Source organism: Erythrolamprus reginae, chromosome 6 (genome assembly GCF_031021105.1).
Source record: "Erythrolamprus reginae isolate rEryReg1 chromosome 6, rEryReg1.hap1, whole genome shotgun sequence".
Lineage (NCBI taxonomy): Eukaryota > Metazoa > Chordata > Lepidosauria > Squamata > Dipsadidae > Erythrolamprus > Erythrolamprus reginae.
Genome location: NC_091955.1, coordinates 96903104 through 96928662, shown reverse-complemented (window position 1 = coordinate 96928662; position 25559 = coordinate 96903104). Strand labels below are relative to the sequence as shown.

The window sequence follows — 25559 nt, the reverse complement described above, 5'->3', positions numbered from 1 at the left end:
TCACCTTTTAAAACAGCCGTGCGGCTTCCCAGCAGTCTCCGAACGCCGGTTCGTAACTCGAAAAAAGTTCGTAAGAAGAGGCAAAATTTTTCTGAACCCCGGGTTCGTATCACGAGTTGTTCGTAAGACGAGGGGTTCGTATCTTGAGGTACCACTGTATATCAATCTCATGTGCTGTATATTACCGTTTCTTGTGAATAAAATAATAATAATTTTTAAATGTCCAGATGACAGTTTCATGTATAATGAATAACAAAAAAACAATAACGACAATAATAAACAACTTCAGTGTTCCATTAGTGAAGAGATAATAATAATGACAATAATAATAATAAGAACAAAGGAAGTACCTAAGCAATTTCCAACTCTGAAAAAAGAACTCCACTATTTATTTATTTATTTATTTATTTATTAAACTAAACTAAACTAAACTATGCTAGTTTCCACCACCAAAGCTGGCTGGGTGACTTTAGGCCAATCACCAGGAGACGGGGAGTTCCAGTCCTGCCTTAGCCATGAAAGCCGGCTGGGTGTCTTTGGGCCAATCACCAGTCCACCCCACCCCGAAGGGTTGTTGTTTTATAAAAAACCAGGGAGTAGGAAGGAGGATTAGGTATTTGTGCTGCCTTGAGTCATGCATTTAGTAACAAAGGTGGGATAAAAATTAAGATAAGACCATGCTTTCTAGCTGGAAGGAAGAGCCAAGCTGCTGTGGCCTAGAGGTGGAGCTCTTGCCTTGGCAATCAGGAGTTCGATCCTAGGTAGAGGCAGATACAGGATCTCCTGCTTGGTCAGGGGGTTGACTAGATGACCTGCAAGGTCTCTCCCAACTCTTGTTAATCTGTTAAAATAACACTGGCTCACCAGACAAGCTCCACCTATTCTCTTCCACACCTCACCTGGGCAAAGCACTCCACGGAGCCCACCAGGAAGATCAAATCCTTGACGAGATCGGACACTCGCATCCGGAACTCCCCAAAATCGTCTGTTTCCTCGGGGATCCCTTCCTAGGATTTGGGGGAACAGCAGAGGGGAAGGAAAGAAGGATGCCACTCAAGAAGACCTCAGCCACCAATGAACGGGGCTGGCTGAGGGATTCTGGGAGTTGAAGTCCACAGCTGCCACACAGGTAGGTAGTTCGAAAAACAGAATTTCCATCACTAAACCAAGACAGTTCTTAACTTCCGTGTGTGCAAAACTCTCTCCATGCCCAACAGGTTATGGGCCAAGTAGCTACACCCAACACGGACCGCCAGCCCGAGAGATGAACCGGGGGGGGGGGGCAGGGGAGGCGAAGGGGAGCACGAGCTTACGTGGTCAGGGTCCAGTTGGCAGTGGCGGGCCAGGGCGTGAAGAAGCCGCTGAATGTAGGCCTTGAAGATGCTGTGGATGATGGCGTCGTCCGTCTTGTACAAATGCTCCCCCAGGCGGTACCAGAAGTTGAAGGAGATCTCCACCACCTGCGAGTCAAAAGAGGGAGGGGGCGGGGAATTAGGGGCTGCACAGTAACAGAGTCGGAAGGGACCTTGTAGTTCATCTAGTCCAGTGTTTTTCAACCAGTGTGCGGAACATGGTCAGGTGTGCCGCGAGCCCGGCCCGGCTGGAGCTTCCCTGGGGATGACGGCAAGTGAGCTTTTGGGGCCCGGTGGGAGGGTGCAAGAGAGAAAGAAAGCAAGAGAGAGAGAGCAAGAGAGAGAGAGAAAGAAAAAGAAAGAGAGAAGGAAAGCAAGAGAGAGAGAAGGAGAGAGAAAGCAAGGGAGAGAGAAAGCAAGAAATAGAGAAAGAGAGAGAAGGAAAGCAAGGGAGAGAGAAAGAGAGAAAGAGAAAGCAAGGGAGAGAGAAAGAGAGAGAAAGTGTGTGAGAGAGAAAGCAAGAGAGAATAAAAGAGAGATAGCAAGAGAGACAGAGAAAGAGAGAGAGAAAGAATGCAAGAGAGAGAAAGCAAGAGAGAGAGAAAGAGGGGGAGAAGGAGGGAGAGGGAAAGACATAGAGGGAGGGAAGGAGGGAGAGAGAAAGAGCAAAAAGAGAGGAAGGAAGGAAGAAAGAAAGAGAGATGGAGAGAGAGGGAAAGAAAGAGGGAGGGAGAAATAGGGCGAAAGGGAGAAAGAGAGGGGGTTTTTGTCCAAACTTTTTTTAGTCACCCCCCTCAATGTTCCCCAGGATTTTGTAAATGTGAGTAATGTGCCGCGGCTCAAAAAAGGTTGGGAAACACTGATCTAGTCCACACGTCTTCAAACTAGGCAACCTTAAGACTTGGGGACTTCAACTCCCAGAATTCCCCAGCCAGCTTTTAGTTTGAGGACCCCTGATCTAGTCTAGCCCCCCACCCAAGTAGGAGACCCTACACCAGGGATGGGGGAGCTATGGCATGCCTGCCACTCGTGTGTACACAGTGGCCAGCTGAGTTTCAGCCTTGGGGAAGGCCGTTGTGCTCTCCAGAGGGTTCAGGGAACCTTCCTGGCTATGGATTTTTTAATTGTTTTTCACACCTAACAGAGATTCCAATTTACATACCTCAAATTAAAATATAATACAATATCAAATGCCAAATTCTTAGTCAAATTAATCAAATGTTTCTAATTATTTATCCAATTATTTCCGGTATATATCATTCAACCTGTGCTACCTCCTTTCCAGGTGCTATCACCTGGATTTTAGATAATGTCCTTCGCTCTCATTTAAAGCGCTGTCGTGCTTCAGTCTCTTTCTAGCGTTCTTAGAAAACCCATTCCTAACCCAAACCCTCATTTTATCGTAACTGCCCTTCATAATAGAAAATATCAAAAAGGTCTAAATTCTTGATACTTTAACTTTTAATACTATTTTTAAAGTTCCACCACTTTTTGAACTTATTGTTTTGAAATTTTATAAGATAGAGTAAAAGAGTTTAAAAATGTTTATAGTATGATAAAAGTTAGATGTGCTATTCACTATATTATATTTTTTGAATACCTATTTTATAAAGAAATTTAATTAACATAAGAATATAGAGTTAAATTCAACAAGTATCTAATATAAATGTGTGCTATTTCTGTATTGATCTGATTACAGTGAGGTTTTTACTTTTTGTAGTAGTTAGACTTCTAAGATAAGCGGAGCAGTGGCAGCTCCTTGAGTGTTTAATGTTGTACGTCTTTGTTTGTCTTTTTAAAAAATACAATAAAAATATTTTGAAAAAAATAAATAATAGAAAATATCCAAATTTACGTCTCTGCCTCTTTAAAAGCCCAGGAAGGAAAGAATAATTTTTTTAAAAAAGAATAAAAGGAAAAAGGAAAGAAAAAAGAATCGCGGAAGCTTCCTGAAGCCCCGGAGTGCGAAAAACAGCACAAAAACAAGCAAGCCAGAAATCTGTTTTTCCCAAACTTTCAGTTTGGCTGTTTTTTCACCTTCCCAGGCTTCAGTGAGGCCTTGACTCACAGCCAATGCAATTAAGGTTGGTTTCATCCATTCTCTCTCTATATAAAGTACAGTAGTACCTCTAGATACGAGCATAATTCGTTCCAGAACGGAGCTCGTATGTCGAACAACTCATATCTGGAACAAATGGCTTTAGACTTTGTTTTTCCCCTCCGAGATAACCAGAAGCAAGGATTCTTGCGCCACCTAGTGGACGCTCGGCTCGTATCCCGAATTTGAGCTCGGGTGTCGAAAAGAAATTTCGCTCCCGTCGTGGCTCGTACCTTGGAATACTCGCATGTGGAGCAGCTCGTATCTAGAGGTACTACTGTATTTGGGGGTTTTCTTGTCTAAGTGTACAGCTTTACTTTTCTCTACGCTGAATTTCATTTTGTTAGAGAGGGCCCAGTGATGGCGGGGGGTGTCCTTTTAATCCACCCCTCCCCTCTTCTAGCACAAGAGGGCAGCCCCTCACCCCACAACACACACTTGAACACCCCAAAACCTTCAAGAGGGTCGGGGGTTCCACCAAGGACCTGGAAGGTTGAAGTTGGGGCTTCCTACCTCGTACTGGGGGTGTCCCGCACAGATCAGGAGCAGTTCGATGGTCCGCAGGTCCCCCAAACCGTGGCCCGGGGTGCAAACGATTTTGTCCAGGAAGGTCTCGCAGAGTTCGGTGAAGATGCGACAGTAATTGAGGACTCTAGAAAAAATACGACGAAAGATCGTGAGTCAAGAAGCCAATCTCAGTAGGGACAAAAAACATCAGGCAAAGCCAAGTCAAATTCTAGAATTCCCAGACTCCTGGTGATTGGTCCAGAGTCTCCCAACTGGCTTCCATTTCTAATGTGGGACTAGAACTCCCAGTCTCCTGGTGATTGGTCCAAAATCACCCAGCTGGCTTTCATGTCCAAGGCAGAACTAGAACTCCCAGTCTCCTAGTGATTGGTCCAAAATCACCCAGCTGGCTTTCATGCCTAAGGCAGAACTAGAACTCCCAGTCTCTAACCTGGTGCCTCTTGGGAATATCTCCTTGAACTCGGACCCAATTTCTTGTTGTTTTTAATACCTGAGATTGGAAGATCAACCCAGCTGCACCTCCGACCTTGCTCTCCAACGCCCGCCCAGTAACAGGAAACCAGGGGACGGATGCTCCGGGTAACTCACACTACTAACCAGACCATGCAAAACTTTCTCCAGACCAATCCTTGAATACAGCTCATCTGTCTGGAGCCCACACTGCATTTCGGACATAAACACTCTAGAAAGCGTCCAGAGATACTTTACCAGAAGAGCCCTCCACTCCTCCAGGTGCAACAGAATCCCCTTCGCAACTAGACTTACAATCCTGGGCTTAGAAAGCTTAGAAGTACTTCACCTTAAACACGACCTGAGCATAGCCCATAAAATCATCTGCTACAACGTCCTTCCTGTCAACGACTACTTCAGCTTCAGCCACAACAACACACAAGCACACAACAGATACAAACTCAAAGTAAACTGCTCCAAACTCGTCTGCAGGAAATACGACTTTAGTAACCGAGTAGCTGATGCCTGGAACTCACTACCTGACTCTGTAGTATCATCTCCTCACCCCCAAAACTTTACCCTTACACTATCTACTTTTGACCTCTCCCGATTCCTAAGAGGTCAGTAAGGGGCGTGCATAAGTGCACCAGCGTGCCTTCCGTCCCCTGTCCTCATGTTCCTCTCTTACTAGGATCATGTATACAGTATAAACATTGCTATTTCTTCGTATACAGTGTTCCCTCGATTTTCGCAGGGGATGCGCTCCGAGACCGCCCGCAAAAGTCGAATTTCCGCGAAGTAGAGATGCAGAATTAAATACACTATTTTTGGCTATGGACAGTATCACAAGCCTTCCCTTAACACTTTAAACCCCTAAATTACAATTTCCCATTCCCTTAGCAACCATGTTTCTTTATTATTTATTAAAAAAAATATTTATTAAAGGCGGACGAAAGTTTGGCGATGACATATGACGTCATCGGGCAGGAAAAAACCACGAAGTATTTTTTAATTAATATTTTTGAAAAACCGTGGTATAGACTTTTCGCGAAGTTCGAACCGGCGAAAATCGAGGGAACACTGTACTACCAATAGGTACTTGACAAAACAAATAAACAAATCTCACTTGTCCAAGTCCTCGCGGGCCACGGCCATGTGGTACGCCGTCTCCAGTGTGAGGACGCCCTGGAAGAGCTGCAAGGCGAGGGGCAGGTTGGTCTCCACGTTCTCGATGGCGTAGAGGGCGGAGCAGATGCAGTCCGAGGCGGCTTCGTGCAGGTTGGACGACGTCTTGTCCTGTTGCTGGAAAAAAAAGGAGGCCACCCAGAGATCTCGTTTAAACCTCCCGCACGGATCTCCGTTGATGTTCAGCCTCCTTTTCCCCACGCCCGAGGATTACCTGTGGTTATTCGCACTTCCCTGCTGCTTTGGGATGGAGAGGGAGGGGTTACACACCTGTATGGAATCCAGGGATGGACTGCCAAAATGTTTACTGCCACGCTGTGGGCGTGGCTTGTTTTGTGAGTGTGGCTTTGTGGTCAAGTGACCGGGGCTAGGAGTGGCTTGCAAGCCATGTGACCAGGTGGGAGTGGCTTGACAATCGTGTGACCGGGGGTTGGTGGATTAAGTCATGTGACTATGTGGGAGTGGCTTACCTACCATGTGACTGGGTGGGAGTGGCTTAGTTCACATTTTTCTTTATTTACAATGATTCCTAAAGCGTTCTAATCAAAGACGCTCTTTCTTCACGTTAGCCAATTTATCCAGAATTACTGGTTTATTACTGGTTTATTACAGTGGAACAAGCTGTCAAATACAGCCCACACTTAGATCTAATCTTTCAAATGAATAGTTTATGATCATGTTTTCCATGTTCCTTAGGCTTCTTTCTGCAAGCTAAAAATCAAGGAAAAGGAAATGGAAAAGGATGGATGGATGGAGGGAAGGAAGGGGAAGGAAGGAAGGAAGGGGAAGGAAGGGAGGGAGGGAGGGAGGGGAAGGAAGGAAGGGGAAGGAAGGAAGGAAGGGGAAGGAAGGAAGGAAGGAAGGAAGGAAAAAGATGGAAGAAGGAAAGGATGGATGGAAGGAAGGAAGGAAGGAAGGGGAAGGAAGGAAGGAAGAGGAAGGAAGGAAGGAAGGAAGGGGAAGGAAGGAAGGAAGGAAGGAAGGAAAGAAGGAAAAAGATGGAAGAAGGAAAGGACGGATGGATGGATGGATGGATGGAAGGAAGGAAGGAAGGAAGGAAGGGAGCAATCGGATCACACAAATTTTGAAAAATGCACGTGCTTGGAAATTGTCCTCCACTTACAACCACAATGGACCATGTCCTATCACCGTTCTTAAGTTTAAAAAAGATTGTGTGACTGACCCCACTTCATGACAAATTTAATGAAAATTGTTGAGAAATGCAGGGGAGGTTTTGATAGAAAATCTGCCTTGTCAAATGGGGGTCGTAAATGCGGGCAGGGTGTCCAAAACTGGGCCAGGTGATCAAAAAGAAGGGGAACCATCAGAACTCTTGAATCCAGGAGACGACTAGCCCCAAGGTAGGGTCTGCCGTAATTCTGAGCCGTCGCGAAGTGGAGGATTACCTGTCCTTAAGGCCCCGTCTACCAGGGTTGTGTTTAATAAGGCGTCTTGATCTTCTTCCTAACTGTACGCTGACATAACGGGGTAGATGTTCCGGTCCACCTGCTCTGGCTCCTACCATGGTTTTGGATCCCACCCACCCCCATGTTCGGACACCTGCCCGGCGTCTTCTTTCTCGGCACTTGAGTGCCCGGCTGCCCCTCCAGGGCTTGTGAAGAGGGGGAACCCCAGGACACGCACCAGAACCTCAAAAAGCAGGGAGAGCAACTTGCTGTTGGCCATGAAGGTGCTGTCCAGAACGCCCAGGTTGAACCAGCTGCCCAGGCACCGGAAGATCTTGATGAGCATCTTCTCGTCACTACCGGCTTTCTCCACGCAGGTCATCTGCAGGAGAGAAAAAAGAGAGACCCGGGTCCAGGTTCCGGCGAGGAACGGAGAGGGGCGGCATACAAATCCAATCAATCCAATCAATCCAATCAATAAATAAATAAAAATGGACGCAAATGTGGCAAGTGGGCCTGCCCACACACCAAGGGGTGGTTCTTTGCCAAGCACAAGGGCTTCTAAGGGTCCAGTTGGGTCCTGCGAGATGTGCAAGGAAGCCACCAAGCTTGGAGAGGACCTTAGAAACATAGAAGACTGACGGCAAAAAAAGGCCTCGTGGTCCATCTAGTCTGCCCTTATACTATTTCCTGTATTTTATCTTAGGATGGATCTATGTTTATGCCAGGCATGTTTAAATTCAGTGACTGTGGATTGACCAACCACGTCGGCTGGAAGTTTGTTCCAAGGATCTACTACTCTTTCAATAAAATAATATTTTCTCACGTTGCTTTTGATCTTTCCCCCAACTAACTTCAGATTGTGTCCCCTTGTTCTTGTGTTCACTTTCCTATTAAAAACACTTCCCTCCTGGACCTTATTTAACCCTTTCACATATTTAAATGTTTTCCCCCTTTTCCTTCAATCTGAAGTTAGTTGGTGGAAAGATAAAAAGCAACATGAGAAAATATTATTTTACTGAAAGAGTAGTAGATCCTTGGAACAAACTTCCAGCAGACGTGGTTGATAAATCCACAGGAACTGAATTTAAACCTGCCTGGGATAAACATATATCCATTGTAAGATAAAATACAGGAAATAGTATAAGGGCAGACTAGATGGACCATGAGGTCTTTTTCTGCCGTCAGACATCTATGTTTCTATGTTTCTAGTTGGGTCATGAAACCCCTGCTGGGAAACCACCCAGCTCAGAGAGCACTGAGGAACTCACTATCGTCGTTCTCCTCCTTCTCTTCCTCTTCTACCCTTTCTTCTCCTCCTCCTCCACCCCGTAAAACCCTTCTCCCTTCTAGCACTGATGATGTTCTCTCGTTGGGTCGTGAAAGGTTGTGAAAGAAACCACCCAGCTCAGAGAGCACCAAAGACCCTACTATTATTATTGTCATCCTCCTTCTCCTTTTAATTCTTCTCCTTCTCCACCTTCTTCTCTGCTTTCTCTTTTTCCTCCTCTTCTACTGGAAGTTTTAAAGACATTTGGCAGCCATTTGTCTGAAATTGTATAGGGGGGTCTCCTGCCTGTGCAGAAGGTTGGACTAGAAGACCTCCAAGGTCCCTTCCAACTCTGTTATTCTCCTCCTCCAACCCCATTCCCTTGTAGCACTGATGATGTTAAATAGTTGGGTCCTGAAACGTCTGCAAGAATATCGCCAACCTCCAAGGCCACCGAGGACCCTCCAGAGTTCAACACTGAGCTACAAGTATTTTCATCTATCTGTAGGGTAACAGCCTATTTAGTCCCTGGAGGGGAGACCACAAGGCAATCCCAGGCTTGTAAAGTTAAGACTGGAAAGATGAAAAGAACAAACATCCCGTAATAAGGCCAGAATAAACCATTTTTTTCTGTGGCCAAGAAATCTTCACATATTCCCTAAAGCAGTGTTTCCCAACCTTGGCAACCTGAAGATATCTGGACTTCAATTCCCAGAATTCGCTGGCTGGGGAATTCTGGGAGTTGAAGTCCAGATATCTTCAAGTTGCCATGGTTGGGAAACACTGCCCTAAAGGAACCAGAGTCCACTCCAAAACATCTATGAACCGGGAATTCATCTACCCAAAAAAATGGACGCAGTAAAACCCCAGTTTAGCATTGATGATGTTACCTAGTTGGGTCATAAGATGTCCACAAGAAAACCAAACCAGTTCACAGAGCACCAAGGATCCCTCACTGCCAACCCTGAGCTATGAAAATTCTCCTTTATTCATGCTCAGATCATTGGGGTTCAGTTGCACCAGCCCCCCCCCTCTTGATTTTATGACTGACAAGGAACGCCGGGTTCAAATCTTCCCAACTTCTAGGTTTCTCCATGTGTCTCTTTGCAAGAAGCTACAGCTGAGCTGAGCTGCTAAACGTCTCAAAGCCAAACACTCACCAGGAGGGAGACCACCGTGCTGGAGTAGTAGGCTAGGTCTTCGATGATCTCAGTGCGTCGGTTGGCACCGATCCGTAAGGACCGGCTGTGAACTTCCTCGGGGAGCACCGTCAGGATCTCCAGCAGGAAGGGAAGGGACGTCACGTCGTTATTGTACCTGGGATCCCCCCAAAAGGTGAGAAGGTACGGGATTAGGATTTGTCGCTTTGAGTGTATGCTAGTTGTAAAGGGTCACCCACCTCCAATAGACACTACATAAGCATGACAAAATAAGTAAATAAATAGGATAAGGAGAGAAAATAGAAAATATGGAATATAGAACAGAACAGAGAATAGTATAGATTGTATAATTCAGAAAATAGAATAGAATAAATAATAGAATTGAATAGAATAGAAGAAAGAATAGAGACTAGAATAGATAAAATAGAATAGTATAGAGTAAAGAATACAGAATAAAATAGAATAGAATTGAAAATATAGAAAGAATACAGAATAGAATATAGAATAATATATAGAATACAAAATAAAATAGAATAGAGAAAGAACATAGGATAGAACACCGAATATAGAATAGAACATAAAATATACCGGTAATAGAAAAGAATAGAATAGAATTTATTTTTTCTCCACCTTAAGATAAAATATATATGAGTGGAAACACAACTTCAGTGCCTTAACAATATATATATGTAGTTTTCTTATCTAGTAAAAAATTAACAGAGCATTTAAAATTTCTATTTTCATTTAAAGCATCATGACTTTATCACGCCAACAATTAGACTAATTGACAAATAAGAGTAAAATTTTATATTTGAAATAGTATAAATCTTAAACTACTTTAAATTTCTGTGACATATTTATCTAATGCTACCACCATTTCTCTTTTCATCATCTGGGTTCCTACCATCCAATTTGTAATTCTTTTTCATCATTCTCAAAAAAAGTATCTATTTTAACTATTTTTAATTTCAATCCATTCATAAAATTCCCCCAAATTTTATAATATTCCAAATCTTCTTTATCTTTAATTCTCAAAGCAAGCCTATTCATTTCAGCACAGTCCATAATCTTCCTTAACGTCTCTCTGTTGATATTCTATTCAACCTCCAATTTTGTGCATATATAATTCTCGCTGTAGTCACTATATGTATAATTAAATATATTTCCTCTTTGTCAAATTTTTGTGGTAAAATACCTAGCAGAAATATTTCAAGTTTTAGTCCAATAATCTTTTTCTTCTCTATCCAATGTTGAATTCCTGCCCAGTATTTTTTGGCTTCTGTGCACATCCATCACATATGATAGAAAGAGCCAGGTACATGATTACATTTCCAACATTTCATTGATTTATTCTTAAACAGTTTTGCTAACCTCTCTGGTGACACATGCCGTCTATAAAACATCTTATGCATATTCTCTTTAAATGCTGTTGACATTGTCATTTTATAATTTCTCTCCCATAGTTGCTACCACCTATCTATATCTATTGTATAGACAAGTATTTCCCAACCTTGGCAACTTGAAGATATCTGGACTTCAACTATTTATTTATTTATTTATTTTATTCGATTTGTATGCCGCCCCTCTCCGCAGACTCGGGGTGGCTAACAACAACAATAAAACAGCATATAACAAATCTAATATTTAAAATAACTTACTTACTAAAAACCAAACATACACACAAACATACCATGCATAAATTGTATAGGCCTGAGGGGAAAGGAATCTCTCAATTCCCCCATGCCTTACGAAAGGGGAGGGGGGGGGCAATTCTGATCTCTGGGGGGAGCTCGTTCCAGAGGGTCGGGGCCGCCACAGAGAAGGCTCTTCCCAGTCCCGCCAAACGACATTGTTTAGTCGACGGGACACGGAGAAGGCCAACTCTGTGGGACCTAACTGGTCACTGGGATTCGTTCGGCAGAAGGCGGTCCCGGAGGTATTCTGGTCCGATGCCATGAAGGGCTTTATAGGTCATAACCAACTGGCTGGGGAATTCTGGGAGTTGAAGTCCAGATACCTTCAAGTTGCCACGGTTGGGAAACACTGGTATAGCCTATACTCCTCATCCATTCTTATCAACAAGTCTCTTTGACTTGTTCAAATTCTAATTTGATGGATAATTATAAAAAAAATTTTAACAATTTTTGATCTGGACCAAATAAAATTTCAGCCAATTTTGTTTTTTCAAGGTTAATACCTTCTGCTTTAATATATATTTTTGGTATTTTGCTTGTAACTTTATATTCATGCACCAGTCTATTTTTATACCTTGCTTTTCCAATTCTGCTTGGGTTTGGATCGGCTGCTTTCAGGCCGGATCTCAAAGGGGGCAGACTTACTTTTCAACCAAGGTGTGCACGCAGCCTTTCCAGGAAGCCATCTGCAAGGCCAGGTCTGCTATGGCGAGTGCCAGCTGCGCCGGGACACCAGGAGAGAAAGAGGAGGGGGAAGATCAGAGGCAGAACACAGGTAGCAATAGCACTTCGGCTTACCATATTTTTCGGAGTATAAGACGCACCTTTTTCCTCCCTAAAAGAGGCTGAAATTTCAGGTGCGCCTTATACTCTGAATATAGCTTAGGTTTTGTTTTGTTTTCCAGGGGAAATTCCTCCTTATTCCTGGATTGAATTTCTCCTGGATCAATTTCCATCCATTATTCTTTGTCTGGCCTTCAGGTGCTTTAGAAAATGCCTTGACTCCCCTCCTCGCTGTGGCAGCCCCTCAAATACTGGAAGACTGCTATCCTGTTTCCTCTGGTTCTTCTCTACTCTAGACAATCCATGCTCAGTTCCAGCAACCGTTCCTCATGTGTTTTAGTCTCCCAGCCTTCAGAAACATAGAAGATTGACGGCAGAAAAAGACCTCATGGTCCATCTAGTCTGCCCTTATACTATTTTTTGTATTTTATCTTAGGATGGATATATGTTTAGCCCAGGCAGGTTTCAATTCAGTTACTGTGGATTGACCAACCACGTCTCCGGGAAGTTTGTTCCAAGGGTCTACTACTCTTTCAGTAAAATAATATTTTCTCACGTTGCTTTTGATCTTTCCCCCAACTAACTTCAGATTGTGTCCCCTTGTTCTTGTGTTCACTTTCCTATTAAAAACTGCACCTTATTTAACCCTTTAACATATTTAAATGTTTCGATCATGTCCCCCTTTCCCTTCTGTCCTCCGGACTATACAGATTGAGTTCATGAAGTCTTTCCTGATACATTTTATGCTTAAGACCTTCCACCATTCTTGTAGCCCGTCTTTGGACCCGTTCAATTTGATCCATATCTTTTTGTAGGTGAGGTCTCCAGAACTGAACACCGTATTATTCCAAATGGGGTCTCACCAGCACTCTATATAGTGGGATCACAATCTCCCTCTTCCTGCTTGTTTTACCTCTAGCATCCTTTATCCATAATCATTTTAGTTGCTCTACTCTGAGCTTTTTCCAAAATAGCATTAGCCTTTAGATTTATATCCCGCTTCATAGTGGTTTTACAGCCCTCTCCAAGCGGTTTACAGAGTCATCCTCTGGCCCCCAACAATCTGGGTCCTCATTTGACTCACCACGGAAGGCTGAGTCAACCTGGAGCCGATGGTGAGATCTGAACTGCTGAATTACAGCTAGCAGTTTAGCTGAAGGAGCCTGCACTGATGCACTCGTAACTACTGCGCCACCCCGGCTCTTAGAATATGTGTATACAGGGTTCCCTCGATTTTCGCGGGGGATGCATTCCGAGACCGCCTGCGAAAGTCAAATTTCCCAGAAGTAGAGAGATGCGGAAGTAAATACACTATTTTTGGCTATGAACAGTACCACGAGCCTTCCCTTAACACTTTCAACCCCTAAATTGCAATTTCCCATTCCCTTAACAACCATTTAGATTATTACTCACCATGTTTATTTATTAAAGTTTATTAAAAAAAATATTTATTAAAGGCAGACGAAAGTTTGGCGATGACATGTGATGTCATCGGGCGAGAAAAACCGTGGTATAGGGGGGGGGAACTGTGAAGTATTTTTTAATTAATATTTTTTTTAAACCGTGGTATAGACTTTTCGCGAAGTTCGAACCCGCGAAAATCGAGGGAACACTGTACTACTACTTTCATGCATATTCTTGTATAATGTTGTTCTGGTGAGCTCTGGCCCTGCTCCTGCCCCAAGGACTGTGGATGTAGAAACATAGAAACATAGAAACATAGAAGTCTGACGGCAGAAAAAGACCTCATGGTCCATCTAGTCTGCCCTTATACTATTTTCTGTATTTTATCTTAGGATGGATATATGTGGGGGAGACATCCACATGCTGCAGGCCTGTTTTGCCCCCGGTGGAATCTGCTGATGAAGGCTCCTCTGACCCAGAAGACATGAGTGACAGGGAGGAGGAGAGTGTGGCAGACAGCTCAGAAGAAGATCAATTATCTCTCTCCTCCTTGGATTCAGAACAAGAGTTAATGATACAGCCACGCATGCGGAGAGTGATGCATAGGCAGCAACAACTGAGAGATTATTATCAAAGAAAATGAGGCCACCTGTGGTTGGGTGGGGCTGTGGTCATTAGTGAGGCTGCTATAAAGAGCAGCCTGTGGGTTTGGCCATTGTGGAGGATTATCTGATCGTTGTGTTTCGTGACTGCTTTGCTGACTTTGACCTTTTGTGTGCTGATTTTTCCCCGCTTGGAAACTAAACCAGAGCAAAGTGTGTTTTTGTGAAAAAAGAAGGACTGTGAATTGCCTCACAGCTGCAAGCTAAGTATCACAGAACTGATAAGGGACTTGTACCAATTACCAGTTTGTTTGGAGACCAGTGCTCTTTGCTATACCAAATGAGGGCTTGGTTTAAGTGAATTGTCATTATAAAGAACATTGTTTTGAATTGTCAAACGTGTGTGTGTCTGAACTTTGTACCTGTGAATTTTTGGGAGGAGTCTACCAGAGAGCCAGACAGAACAAATGTACACATATTTTTTGTATTGTATATGCATATTCTTGCTGGACCAGACTAAACACCGTCAGCCTGTCCAGCCCAGTGACCCACGGAGGCCTGCCAAGGGAGGCAGGAGGCGGCTTTGGTGGGTCTCCAAACTGCTGCCAGAGCTTCGTATGCCCACCAGTATCCCAACTCACCTGGGTGACGATGACAGGCGACATGTCTTTTAAGTTCTGGATGTGGGAAAGCAGGGAGTCGCGGAGGGAGACGTGGGAGTCGGTGGGCAGCTCATAGAACGAGGTCTGGATTTTCATCTTCATGGTTTGGGCCGCGAAGTAACAGGACTCCACATCCTGGTGGATCTGCAGCAAGTGGTCAGAGACCTCCCAGGCGTGGACCTTTGGGGACGGGAGAGAGAAGAGAAATGCCATCAGAAGTGCCCAAGGGCCGAAGCCACGGTCCATGTTCTCAAACTCTTTTGAAGGACAGCCAACAAGGGCTCAGCCGTAGTTGAGGGGGTTGGACGATAGCAAAAGCAATAGCATCTACTGCTTCCTGCTGCTTTCCCAGCCCTCTCTAAACGATTACAGAATCAGCCTCTTGCCCCGACAATCTGGGTCCTCATTTGACCCACCTCGGAAGGATGGAAGGCTGAGTCAATTTGGAGCCTGGTGAGAATCGAACTGCTGGCTGTCAGCAGAGTTAGAGTACAATGTAAAAAATATGACTTTAGTAACTGGGTTGTTGAAGCGTGGAACTCATTACCGGACTCCGTAGTATCATCCCCTATCCCCCAACATTTTACCCTTAGACTATCCATGGTTGACCTCTCCAGATTCCTAAGAGGTCAGTAAGGGGTGTATATAATCGCAGTAGAGTGCCTTCCCTCCCCTGTCCTATAGTCTCTCTATATCTCGTATTTCTTCTCTACTCTATCCTCTATAACCTTCATTGTGCATTACTGTGTATTGGACTAATTAACTAACTAAATAAATAAATAAACAAACAAACAAACAAACCATTGCTGGAGCCGGTGGTGAGATTTGAACTGCTGAACTATAGCGAGCAGTTAGCTGGAGTAGCCTGCAGGGCTGCACTCTAACCACTGCGCTACCCCGGCTTGATAGATTAGATTAGATTAGATTAGATTAGATTAGGATAGATAGATAGATAGATAGATAGATAGATAGATAGATAGATAGATAGATAGATAGATAGACAGCATGTAGACTTATTTACCACTTCATAGTGCTTTGACAGCCCTCTCTAAGCGGTTTACAGAACCAGCCTCTTGCCCCCAACAATCTGGGTCCTCATTTGACCCACCTTGGAAGGATGGAAGGCTGAGTCAACCTGGAACCGGTGGTGAGATTTGAACTGCTAAACTACAGCCAGCAGTTAGCTGAAGTGGCCTGCAGTGCTGCACTCTAACCACTGTGCCACCCAGACTATAAGACCTCTAATGTCCTTTCTAACGCAATGAGTCAAAACCTTCCCAGTTCTCCCCCAAATCCTATAGAGCAGTGTTTCTCAACCTTGGCCGTTTGAAGATGTGTGGACTTCAACTCCCAGAATTCCAAATATCTTCGAGTTGCCAAGGTTGAGAAACACTGCTATAGAGGGGAAGAGAGAGAGAGAGAAGAAAGATAAGGAGAGAAAAGGGGGAAGAGAGAAGGAAAGAGGGAGAATGAAGAAAAGGAAAAAAGTCAGAGAGAAGGAAAAGAAACATGGACATGGAAAATGGAAGGAGGGAGGGAGAGAAGGGAGGAAGGAAAAAGACAGATCAAAAGAAAGAAAAAAGGAGGCAAGCAAAGAAGGAAGAGAACCCTACTTTTGCACAGAGGTTCTTTGTCTTCAGCACCCATAACTGAATATTTGGGGAGCCAATGCTTTGTCCCCAAGGATGCAACGGAATCTCAGAACAGAAAATCCTGATTTCAAATCCCCAAATTAACCCCACTCGCTGCAACAACACAATACAGGCAAAACAACTGGACACGGTTTTGTTTCCTTTCTTCGTGCCGTCCCTCGACTGAACCCCAAATCCTCACGCCGCTGTCTAACGTCTATGTGCATTTGACTCTGTGTGTGAGAAATGGACACAAATCACTTAAAAGAAACCTCTTGTAACTTTGAACAATCATTCAAAAAGAACTGTTGTAAAGTTGAGGACTGAGATCCTATGCCACTTCAGGCCGATGGTTATCCAACATCATCTTAAACACTTCCAGTGTTGGAGCACCCACAACTTCTGGTGGCAAGCTGTCCCACTGGTTAAATTGTTCTCACTGTTGGGATGCAATAGATGGCTTCCCAAACTGGCCCTAGCTGATCATGAGAAGACTGCCAATAGACACCTGAAAGCAGATTCTTGCTAGGCAAGTCGAGGGTTTTCATTTCAAGCCAGTCCTGACATAGAGAAGAGCCCTTGCCAACAGCTCCTGGAGAACCTAGCCAAGAAAATATTTATTCCCACGCTTTGGAAATAGTAATGTAATTCAGCTTCCTGGCATGAGATAAACTTAAGAGAGTCAACAATAACAACAACAACAACAACAACAACAACAACAACAACAACAACAACAGAGTTGGAAGAAACCTGTCAGGAAGTTTCTCCTTAGTTCTAAGTTGCTTCTCTCCTTGTTTAGTTTCCACCCATTGCTTCTTGTTCTACCCTCAGGTGCTTTGGAGAATTGGTTGACTCCTTTTTCTTTGGGGCAACCCCTATCACTAGGACTCCAAGATAGCAATAGCAATTAGCCTTATTTTATTATTGTTGTTGTTCTTGTTGTTATTTTAATAATACAACACAGCAAGCAAGATCACTAGACTAAATGCAGAAACGTAATTTTCCACCCATGAAGACCGAAAGGCATAACCCTTTAAACCTAAGCATAGCCCTCGTCTCTCCTTGGAAATCTCATATTTCCAAGGGGACTCTGCTAACCCACCGTAAACCCTGCAGAGAACTCAACGCTGTGTTCCAAAGCTGTGTCTCTCAAATTCTCCCCTTGGCAGCCCTGAAAGCCGATCCGCCAAGTCAATTTTACACCAGGTTGTGGATGAGAGGATTAAGAGCACCTTGGAGTAAACAGGGTCCCAAGTAGCAGCTGCCTTCCACATCCCAAACCCATAGAAACATAGAAGATTGACAGCAGAAAAAGACCTCCTGGCCCATCTAGTCTGCCCTTATACTATTTCCTGTATTTTATCTTAGGATGGATCTATGTTTATCCCAGGCATGTTTGAATTCAGTGACTGTGGATTGACCAACCATGTCTGCTGAAAGTTTGTTCCAAGTATCTACTACTCTTTCAGTCAAATATTTTCTAACGTTGCTTCTGATCTTTCCCCCAACTGACCTCAGATTGTGCCCCCTTGTTCTCGTGTTCATTTTCCTATTAAAAACACTTCCCTCCTGAACCTTAACCCTTTAACATATTTAAATGTTTCAATACCCTTTCCCTTCTGTCCTCCAGACTATGCAGATGGAGTTCATTAAGTATCCGGTCTGGTGCCTTAACAGGGCAATAAAGATCTTGTTCTTTTTAATAAACCCACCAGGAATTTTTTTTTTTTTTAATCTGGCGTCAGGACTCTGCAAGCGAGGAGGTTCGTTTGAAGGAGAGGTCTTCAAACTCGGCAACTTGTAAAACTTGTGGACTTCAACTCCCAGAATTCTTGCTATGCTGGCTGGAGAATTCTGGGAGTTAAAAGTCCACAAGTCTTACAAGTTGCCAGGTTTGGAGACCCCCGGTTCAAAGAGACAGGAACGGAGTGGAACATAATTCCCTGTGATGGGTATTCCAAACAATTGGTGGTATGTCTGCACCAGCGAGAGCCATCATCATTTAAGCCGTTCGTTCCTTCCGGCAAAAGCTTTCGTGGTTCTGTAACTTACTAAATCCACAAGACTTCGATTCCGAGACGATAGCATCTCTGTGGTTGCTGGATGAGAAAGTAATAAAGAGCCAGGACCTTCCGTGTCTCCCTTCTCTAACCTCGTGGTTTAATATTTCTCACACAGCGATCGATGTCTTGGGCTCTCTCCACCGGCAGGTGTATGTGTGTGTGAGAGGGAGGGGGGAGGGAGAGGTTGTGGGCAGAGAAGAAGGAAAGAAGGGAAGAGGAAACAGGGGAAGGAAAGAGGAAGGTAGAAGGAAAAAAGAGGGAGAGAGGAAGAAAGAGGACCGAGGAGGAGAGAAGGAAAGAAAGGGGGGAAGGAAAGAGGATGGTAGAAGGAAAAAGGAAGGAAGGAAGAGAGGGGGAGGGGAAGGAAAGAAGGAAAAAGGAAGGAAAGGAGAGAGGAAGGAAAGAGGAAGGTAGAAGAAAAAAGGAGGATGGGAGAGGGGGAGGGGAGAAGGAAAAAGGAAAGGAGAAAGAGGGGAAGGAAATAGGATGGTAGAAGAAAAAAGGGAGAGGGAAAGAGGAGAGGAAGGAAAGAAGGGAAAAGGAAAAGGAGAAAGAGGGGAAGGAAAGGGGAAAAGGTAAAAGGAGAAGGAGAAAATGAGAGAGAAAGGAAGGGAGAGAGAGAGAGAGGAGGGAGGGTGAGAAGGAAAGGAAAGAAAGGAGGAAGAAGGGAAGGAAGAAGGGAAAAGGGAGGGGGGAAGAAGGATAAGGGAAAAAGAGAGGAAGGAAGGAAAACAGAAGGATGACGGAGGGAGGGAGGGGAATGGAAACATGCTAACTCCAGCTGATACTCCATCCATCTAGGCTGGTCCCAAATGGACCGATTTGCAAATGTGCCCCAGAAAGGACTGCAATCTGTCGCAAGTCCAACCGCCATCTCTCCATCCATCCTGCCTCCATTTTCCTCTCCTCCTTCCCTTCCTCGTCATCTGTTCTCCAAGGAAAGCTGAAAGACAGGAAGAGGTGAGGAGGAAAGAAGGGGAAAACGGAAAGGAAAAAGAGGGGAAGGAAAGAGGATAGAAGGGAAAAAGGAGAGAGAGAGAGAAAGGCAAGGCTCCAGAAAAGCTGAAAGGCAAGGCCTTGGGGGGCGGGAATCTTCTGGTCTGGATCAGGCACCTCCCTCCATCGCTCCCGGCACAGAGCGATGGGCCCTGGAGTACAGCCTCTCAGTTGGAGATCGCCCGATGGGAAACGGGCAAAGCAAATGCCCAGCCGTGAACCCAAAGCACAGAGGGAAACGAAGAGCTAGTAAAACAGCTCGGATTATTATTATTATCATTATTATTTTTTAATCGAAACCATTTAAAACTGCTGGGATCAAAGAGCAATTTGCACTCGTTTTTCCCCAGCTGGAAACTTTTGCGTTTGCGAATTCTGCCGGCTAAACGTCTCACGGGGAGGAAGGGACAAGGGAAGGGGTCAAAGTGCTACAAAAGGAAATGAGGCCCAAAAAATGGCCAGGCGGAACGGAGGGAATAAATTAAACCCAGGCCTGGCGTTTTAAAACCTCCGGAATTTTTCTTTTGTGCATAGTGACGTATGGACACAGAGAGACAGAGGGAGAGAGACAGACAGAGCGGAGGGAAAGAGAGAGACAGCGTTCAACAGGGAGAAAGAGAGAAAGAGACAGAGAGAGAGAGAGAAACAGAGGGAGAAACAGAGAGAAAGAGAAAGAAACAGTGCAACAGGAAGAAAGAGACAGAGACAGAAAGAAAAAGAGAAAGACAGAAAGAGAAGGGAGAGAGGGGGGGAGAGAGAGCAACAGGGAGAAAGACAGAAAGAGACGGACAGAGAGAGACAGACAGATAGACAGAAAGAGAAAAAACAGGCCCGAAACGGTCACATTGCCTGAAAAACAGTTTTCAAATGTTTAACCTCTTGCCAGCTTCTTTTCCCCCAAGAAACAAGAATTACTAGAAATTAACAATTTCAGCAGAGATGCCCAAACTTGTCCACTTTAAGACTTGTGGACTTCAACTCCCAGAATTCTCCAGCCAGACAGTGGACAAGTTGGAAGGCCTCTGAGGTAAATAATATGCGAGGATCATGGCCGGCTGAGGAATTCTGGGAGTTGAAGTCCGCAAGTCTTGAAGTGCCCAGGTTGGAAGGCCTCTGAGGTAAATAATATGCGAGGATCATGGCCGGCTGAGGAATTCTGGGAGTTGAAGTCCGCAAGTCTTGAAGTGCCCAGGTTGGAAGGCCTCTGAGGTAAATAATATGCGAGGATCATGGCCGGCTGAGGAATTCTGGGAGTTGAAGTCCGCAAGTCTTGAAGTGCCCAGGTTGGAAGGCCTCTGAGGTAAATAATATGTGAGGATCATGGCTGGCTGAGGAATTCTGGGAGTTGAAGTCCACAAGTCTTCAGATGGCAAAGTCTGTAGCCCTCTGCTCTATACGGAATCCTACTTTGCTAAATTTTGGCAGCTGTGCCACCCAACTAGAACTGCTCCGCTCCTCCAAAAATGAGATCTTGGCAGGACGGCAGACGTAAATCAGGGCGATTTTCCCTGCCAGGGAAAGGCTGCTCTGCCAGGCGCCCACGCCCAGCCCTGGGGGTTAGGCGCCTTTCAAGAGTCATTCTCATCCTTATTCCCTCATCCACCCCAAAAGCACCAGCGGCATTTAATTCTGAGGCTCACGGGTCCTGCTCTCGTCTTGCGACGTCAAAGCACAAAATGCCCCTTAGGAAGGATTCTCCGGTGCAACAGTATTCAGGTGAAGAGAGTTGGAAGGGACCTTGTAGGTCATCTAGTCCAACCCCTCGCCCAAGCAGGAGACACTACTACATCATTTTGGACAGATGGAATTCCAGGCTCTCCTTGAAAGCTCCCAGTGATGGAGCTCCCACAATCTCTGAATAACAGGATAATAACAGAGTTGGAAGGGACCATGTAGGTCATCTAGTCCAACTCCTCACCCAAGCAGGAGACCGAACACCATTTTGGGCAGATAGAAGTCTGCTGCACGAATTCCAGCGACCAGTTAGGCTTCACAGAGTGGGTCTTCTCCGGGTCCCATCAACTAAACAATGCCGCTTGGCGGGACCCAGGGGAAGAGCCTTCTCCGTGGCGGCCCCAGCCCTCTGGAATCAGCTCCCCCCAGAGATTAGAATTGCCCCCACCCTCCTTGTCTTTCGTAAGCTACTTAAAACCCACCTCTGCCGCCAGAATAATAACAGTTGGAAGGGGCCTTGTAGGTCAGCTAGTATAATAATAATAATATAATATATTAGAATTGTATACTGCCCTGCTCTGGACGCTCAGAGCGGCTCACAACAATAATAGCCAGTGTACAAATCCAATACTTAAAAACAATTAAAAACCCTTATCATTAAAATAGTCACACAACCCAATCAAACCATACATAAACCGTGATAGCTAGGGGGTATATCAATCACCCCCATGCCTGGCGACATAGGTGGGTTTTCAACAGCTTGCGAAAGGCAAGGAGCGTGGGAGGAGTTGATTCCAGAGGAGGCTCTTCCCTGGCTCCCGCCAGATGGCATTGTTTTGTCGACGGGACCTGGAGAAGGCCGACTCTGAGGGACCTAATCGGCCGCTGGGATTCGTGCGGCAGAAGGGGGTCTCAGAGATAATCTGGTCCGATGCCATGTACGGCTTTATAGGTCATTACCAACACTTTGAATTGTGACCGGAAACTGATCGGCAGCCAGTGCAGGCCGCGGAGTGTTGAGGAGACATGGGCATGAAGCTCCCACAATGTCCGACGGCAACTTCTGCTCCATCAGTTGATTGCTCTGTCTCATTCTCTTAATACGGGGAGTCCTCAACTTACAACCACAATGGCGCCCAACATTTAAGTTGCGAATTCTATAGGATTTCTGAAAATCTACACTAATAAAATAGAAATAGGGCAAAAGGCTGGGCATTCTCAAGAAGAGACAGGAACCTGCAAATATTTATATACAAAGTGACTTTATCCCTTTTCCTGTTAAGAGTTACCGTGTAGAAGATCACCAGGGTGCTGGCTTAGAAGCAGGAGATACAATTGCATCTTAGCCATTCAAGCTACAATTCTGATGTTGTTTAGTTATTCAGCACCCAGGATGCCACATCCCTCCTCCTCCTCCTCCAATCTGAAAATTCCAACCCCTCCTAACACTGATGAGGTTTCCTAGTTGGGCCATGAAACGTCTCACCAAGCTCCGAGACCCCCAAAGACCCCACAATCCTCTGCTTCTTTCTCCACCCAAACCTACTTCATTCTAGTACTGGTGACGTTCCCTAGCTGGGTCAAGAAACGTCTGCAAGAAAACCACCAAGTTCAGAGAGCTCCAAGGATCCTACAGCCCTCCTCCTCCATTCAACAAGTCATCCTCCTTCTGGCACTGATGGCGTTCCCTAGCTGGGTCAAGAAACGTCTGCAAGAAAACTACCAAGCACCAGGCACCCCACATTTCAACCCTTAGTTACAAATATTCTATTGAAACAATTCCTTCCCAGTTTGATAGAAACATAGAAACCTAGAAGATTGATGGCATAAAAAGACCTCATGGTCCATCTAATCTGCCCTTATACTATTTCCTGTATTTTATTTTAGGATGAATATGTGTCTATCCCAGGCATGTTTAAATTCAATGATTGTGGATTTACCAACCATGTCTGTTGGACGTTTGTTCCAAGCATCTACTACTCTTTCAGTAAAATATTTTCTCACGTTGCTTCTGCTCCTTCCCCCAACTCACCTCAGATTGTGGCCCCTTGTTCGTATGTTCACTTTCCTATTAAAAACACTTCCCTCCTGAACCTTATTGAACCCTTTAACATATTTAAATGTTTCGATCATGTCCCCCCTTTCCCTTCCATTCTCCAGACAATGCAGATGGAGTTCATGAAGTCTTTCATGCTAAGTTTTATGCTTAAGACCTTCCACCATTTTTGCAGCCCGTCTTTGGACCCCTTCAATTTTATCCATATCTTTTTGTAGGTGAGATCTCCAGAACTGAGCACAGTATTCCAAATGTGGTCTCAGCAGCGCTCTATACAGTGGGATCACAATCTCCCTCTCCCTGCTTGTTCTACCTGTAGCTATGCAGCCAAGCATTCTACTCGCTTTCCCTACCGCCTGACCGCACTGTTCACCCATTTGGAGACTGTCAGAAATCACGACCCCTAAATCCTCTTGTGAAGTTTTTGCTAACACAGAACTGCCAATACAATACTCTTCTGATGCTGATGCTCCAACTAGGTCCAAACCTTCCAAGCACCTCAAAATCAACACTTGCAGCTAAGATGTGCAGGGCCACACCTTCCCGGGAAGCACACGAAGAGGCAACAATTAGGAAATACTTTCACTATCTCCGTCAGGAGGAAAAACAAATAGAGTTTCAAGAGCTCTGGTGGAGCAGGAGGAGGTAATCCCCCCAAATCCCGATAAGGCCAGCCTGCTCAAAAAGGACAGAACAGCACAAAAGCCAAAGGGAGAAGCGTCTGGCTTTACGAGGAATCCACTGGGGAAAAAAGATTCATTCCTGGCAGGCTTGAAGTTGCAATCTCCTCTCCCCTCCGTGTCGCAACACAAACCAGGAGCTGCACTTAAAAAAAAGTTATAAAAGTTGCAACCAGACAGAAGGAAAACGACCGGGAAGGGCATCCTTCCTAATTTCCCTCAAGGCAATAAAGCTTTTTCGCTTTCCAAAATCAGTCTGTGCGTTGCGCAGTTACAGACAAAGTTTATCGAAGATGGATTTTTTTCTTTCTTTCCCTCCCCGCCTCCAAAAACCACTTTTGCAGAGCTGCACCATCAGCCCAGGGCAAGGTTTTTCTCAGCTTGCATCTGGATGGGGCTTTCTCTTTCTGTGCCTTTGCAAAGGGCTTGGAGAAAGGGGGGGGAGAGGAAGGTGCCTAACGGCGCTGAACGTCGATTTGGGGTGCAAACATAGAAACCTAGAAGATTGACGGCAGATAAAGGTCCATCATGGTCCATCTCGTCTCCCCTTATCCTGTTTCCCGTATTTTATCTTAGGATGGATCTATGTTTATCCCAGGCAGGTTTACATTCAGTGACTGTGGATTTACCAACCACGTCTGCTGAAAGTTTGTTCCAAGCATTTACTACTCTTTCAGTCAAATCATATTTTCACACATTGCAAAGGCGAGAGAGAGAGAGAGGGAGAGACACCCTCTTATTCCACAGGGCCTGCCTTGAGCACCCACGAAAAAACTTCAGGGGGGAGGGGGAAAAGGCCAGGCGGCCTGGTCCTTTAGTTAATCTGTGGGGTGAGCTGGGTGGAGGGGCTCTTAGAGGGGGCCTCATTTTGGGGGGCAGCGGGATAAGAACAGAGGGGATCGCTTATTTCCAAAGGGACTTCAGACCACTTTATCCCTGTAATATTTGAGGGGAGGGGAGACGGGGGAGGAAGCCTTTGCAAGAGGAGACCATCAACGTCCCTCATCAGAGGAGGGGGTTTCCTTCTTTTGGGGTCACCTATTACAAAAGGACCCAGGCCTCCTCCTCATCTGCATTGAACTAGTCATGTATGTTGTTAAATAAATCTCCCCTATTTAAATACAGAAGTCCCTGTCCCACCCACTCAAATCCTGGAGGGGAGAAGCCCTTACCCACAAAGAAGGCCCTTCTGAAAGTGGAAGGGGGGCAGGATAGAGAATGGGGGGAGGGGGTGTCACCTGTTGCAAAGAAGGACCCAGGCCTCCTCCTCCTTCCTTTCTTCATTTAAGGAGGGTCTCCCCTCCCCTGGTTAAATGAGGAGGGGGTGGAAGAGGAGGCCCAGGGACCCTTTGTAATGAGCAATACCCCCCCTTCCATTCCCCACCCCATTTTCCACCCCCCACTTTCAGAGGGGGGCCTCCTTTTGGGCTGGGGGCTTCACCCCTTGAGGATCGGGGACGCTGGATGGGCACAATGGGGGTCACCTGTTGTAAAAGGACCCCATTTAAGGAGGGGTGGTGGAGTGATTAGAGTGCAGCACTGCAGGCTACTTCGGCTAACCGTTAGCTGTAGTTCAGCGGTTCAAATCTCACCACCAGCTCAAGATTGATTCAGCCTTCCATCCTTCCGAGGGGGTTCAAAGGAGGAGCCAGATTGTTGGGGACAAGAGGCTGACTCTAAATGGCTCAGAGGGGGCTGTACAAGCACCAGGTAGCGGTGTATTGTAAGTCTAAATGCTATTGCTATTGCTAGTAAGCACTAAGAAATGCAATTAATTAAAATTATGTGCATTCTGTATACTGTATAAGTCTAAATGCTAAATGCTAAGGATGAGAGTCTCCCCTCTCCTGGTTAAATGAGGAGGG

The 25559-nt window shown here is 45.2% G+C and overlaps 1 protein-coding gene across 1 annotated transcript in view; it reads right to left on the bottom strand.

Annotated features, from left to right (window-relative positions):
* TNPO3 (transportin 3) overlaps positions 1–25559 on the bottom strand; it is a 45023-nt gene that overhangs the window by 18065 nt on the left and 1399 nt on the right. Inside the window, exons 2-9 of the mRNA XM_070754506.1 lie at positions 14574–14774; positions 11789–11862; positions 9450–9606; positions 7258–7401; positions 5555–5730; positions 3964–4102; positions 1314–1460; positions 900–1007 (exon numbers count right to left, since the gene is read on the bottom strand). Of these exons, the coding sequence (XP_070610607.1) occupies positions 900–1007; positions 1314–1460; positions 3964–4102; positions 5555–5730; positions 7258–7401; positions 9450–9606; positions 11789–11862; positions 14574–14774 (1146 nt within the window). The remainder of the gene's footprint in view (positions 1–899; positions 1008–1313; positions 1461–3963; positions 4103–5554; positions 5731–7257; positions 7402–9449; positions 9607–11788; positions 11863–14573; positions 14775–25559) is intronic.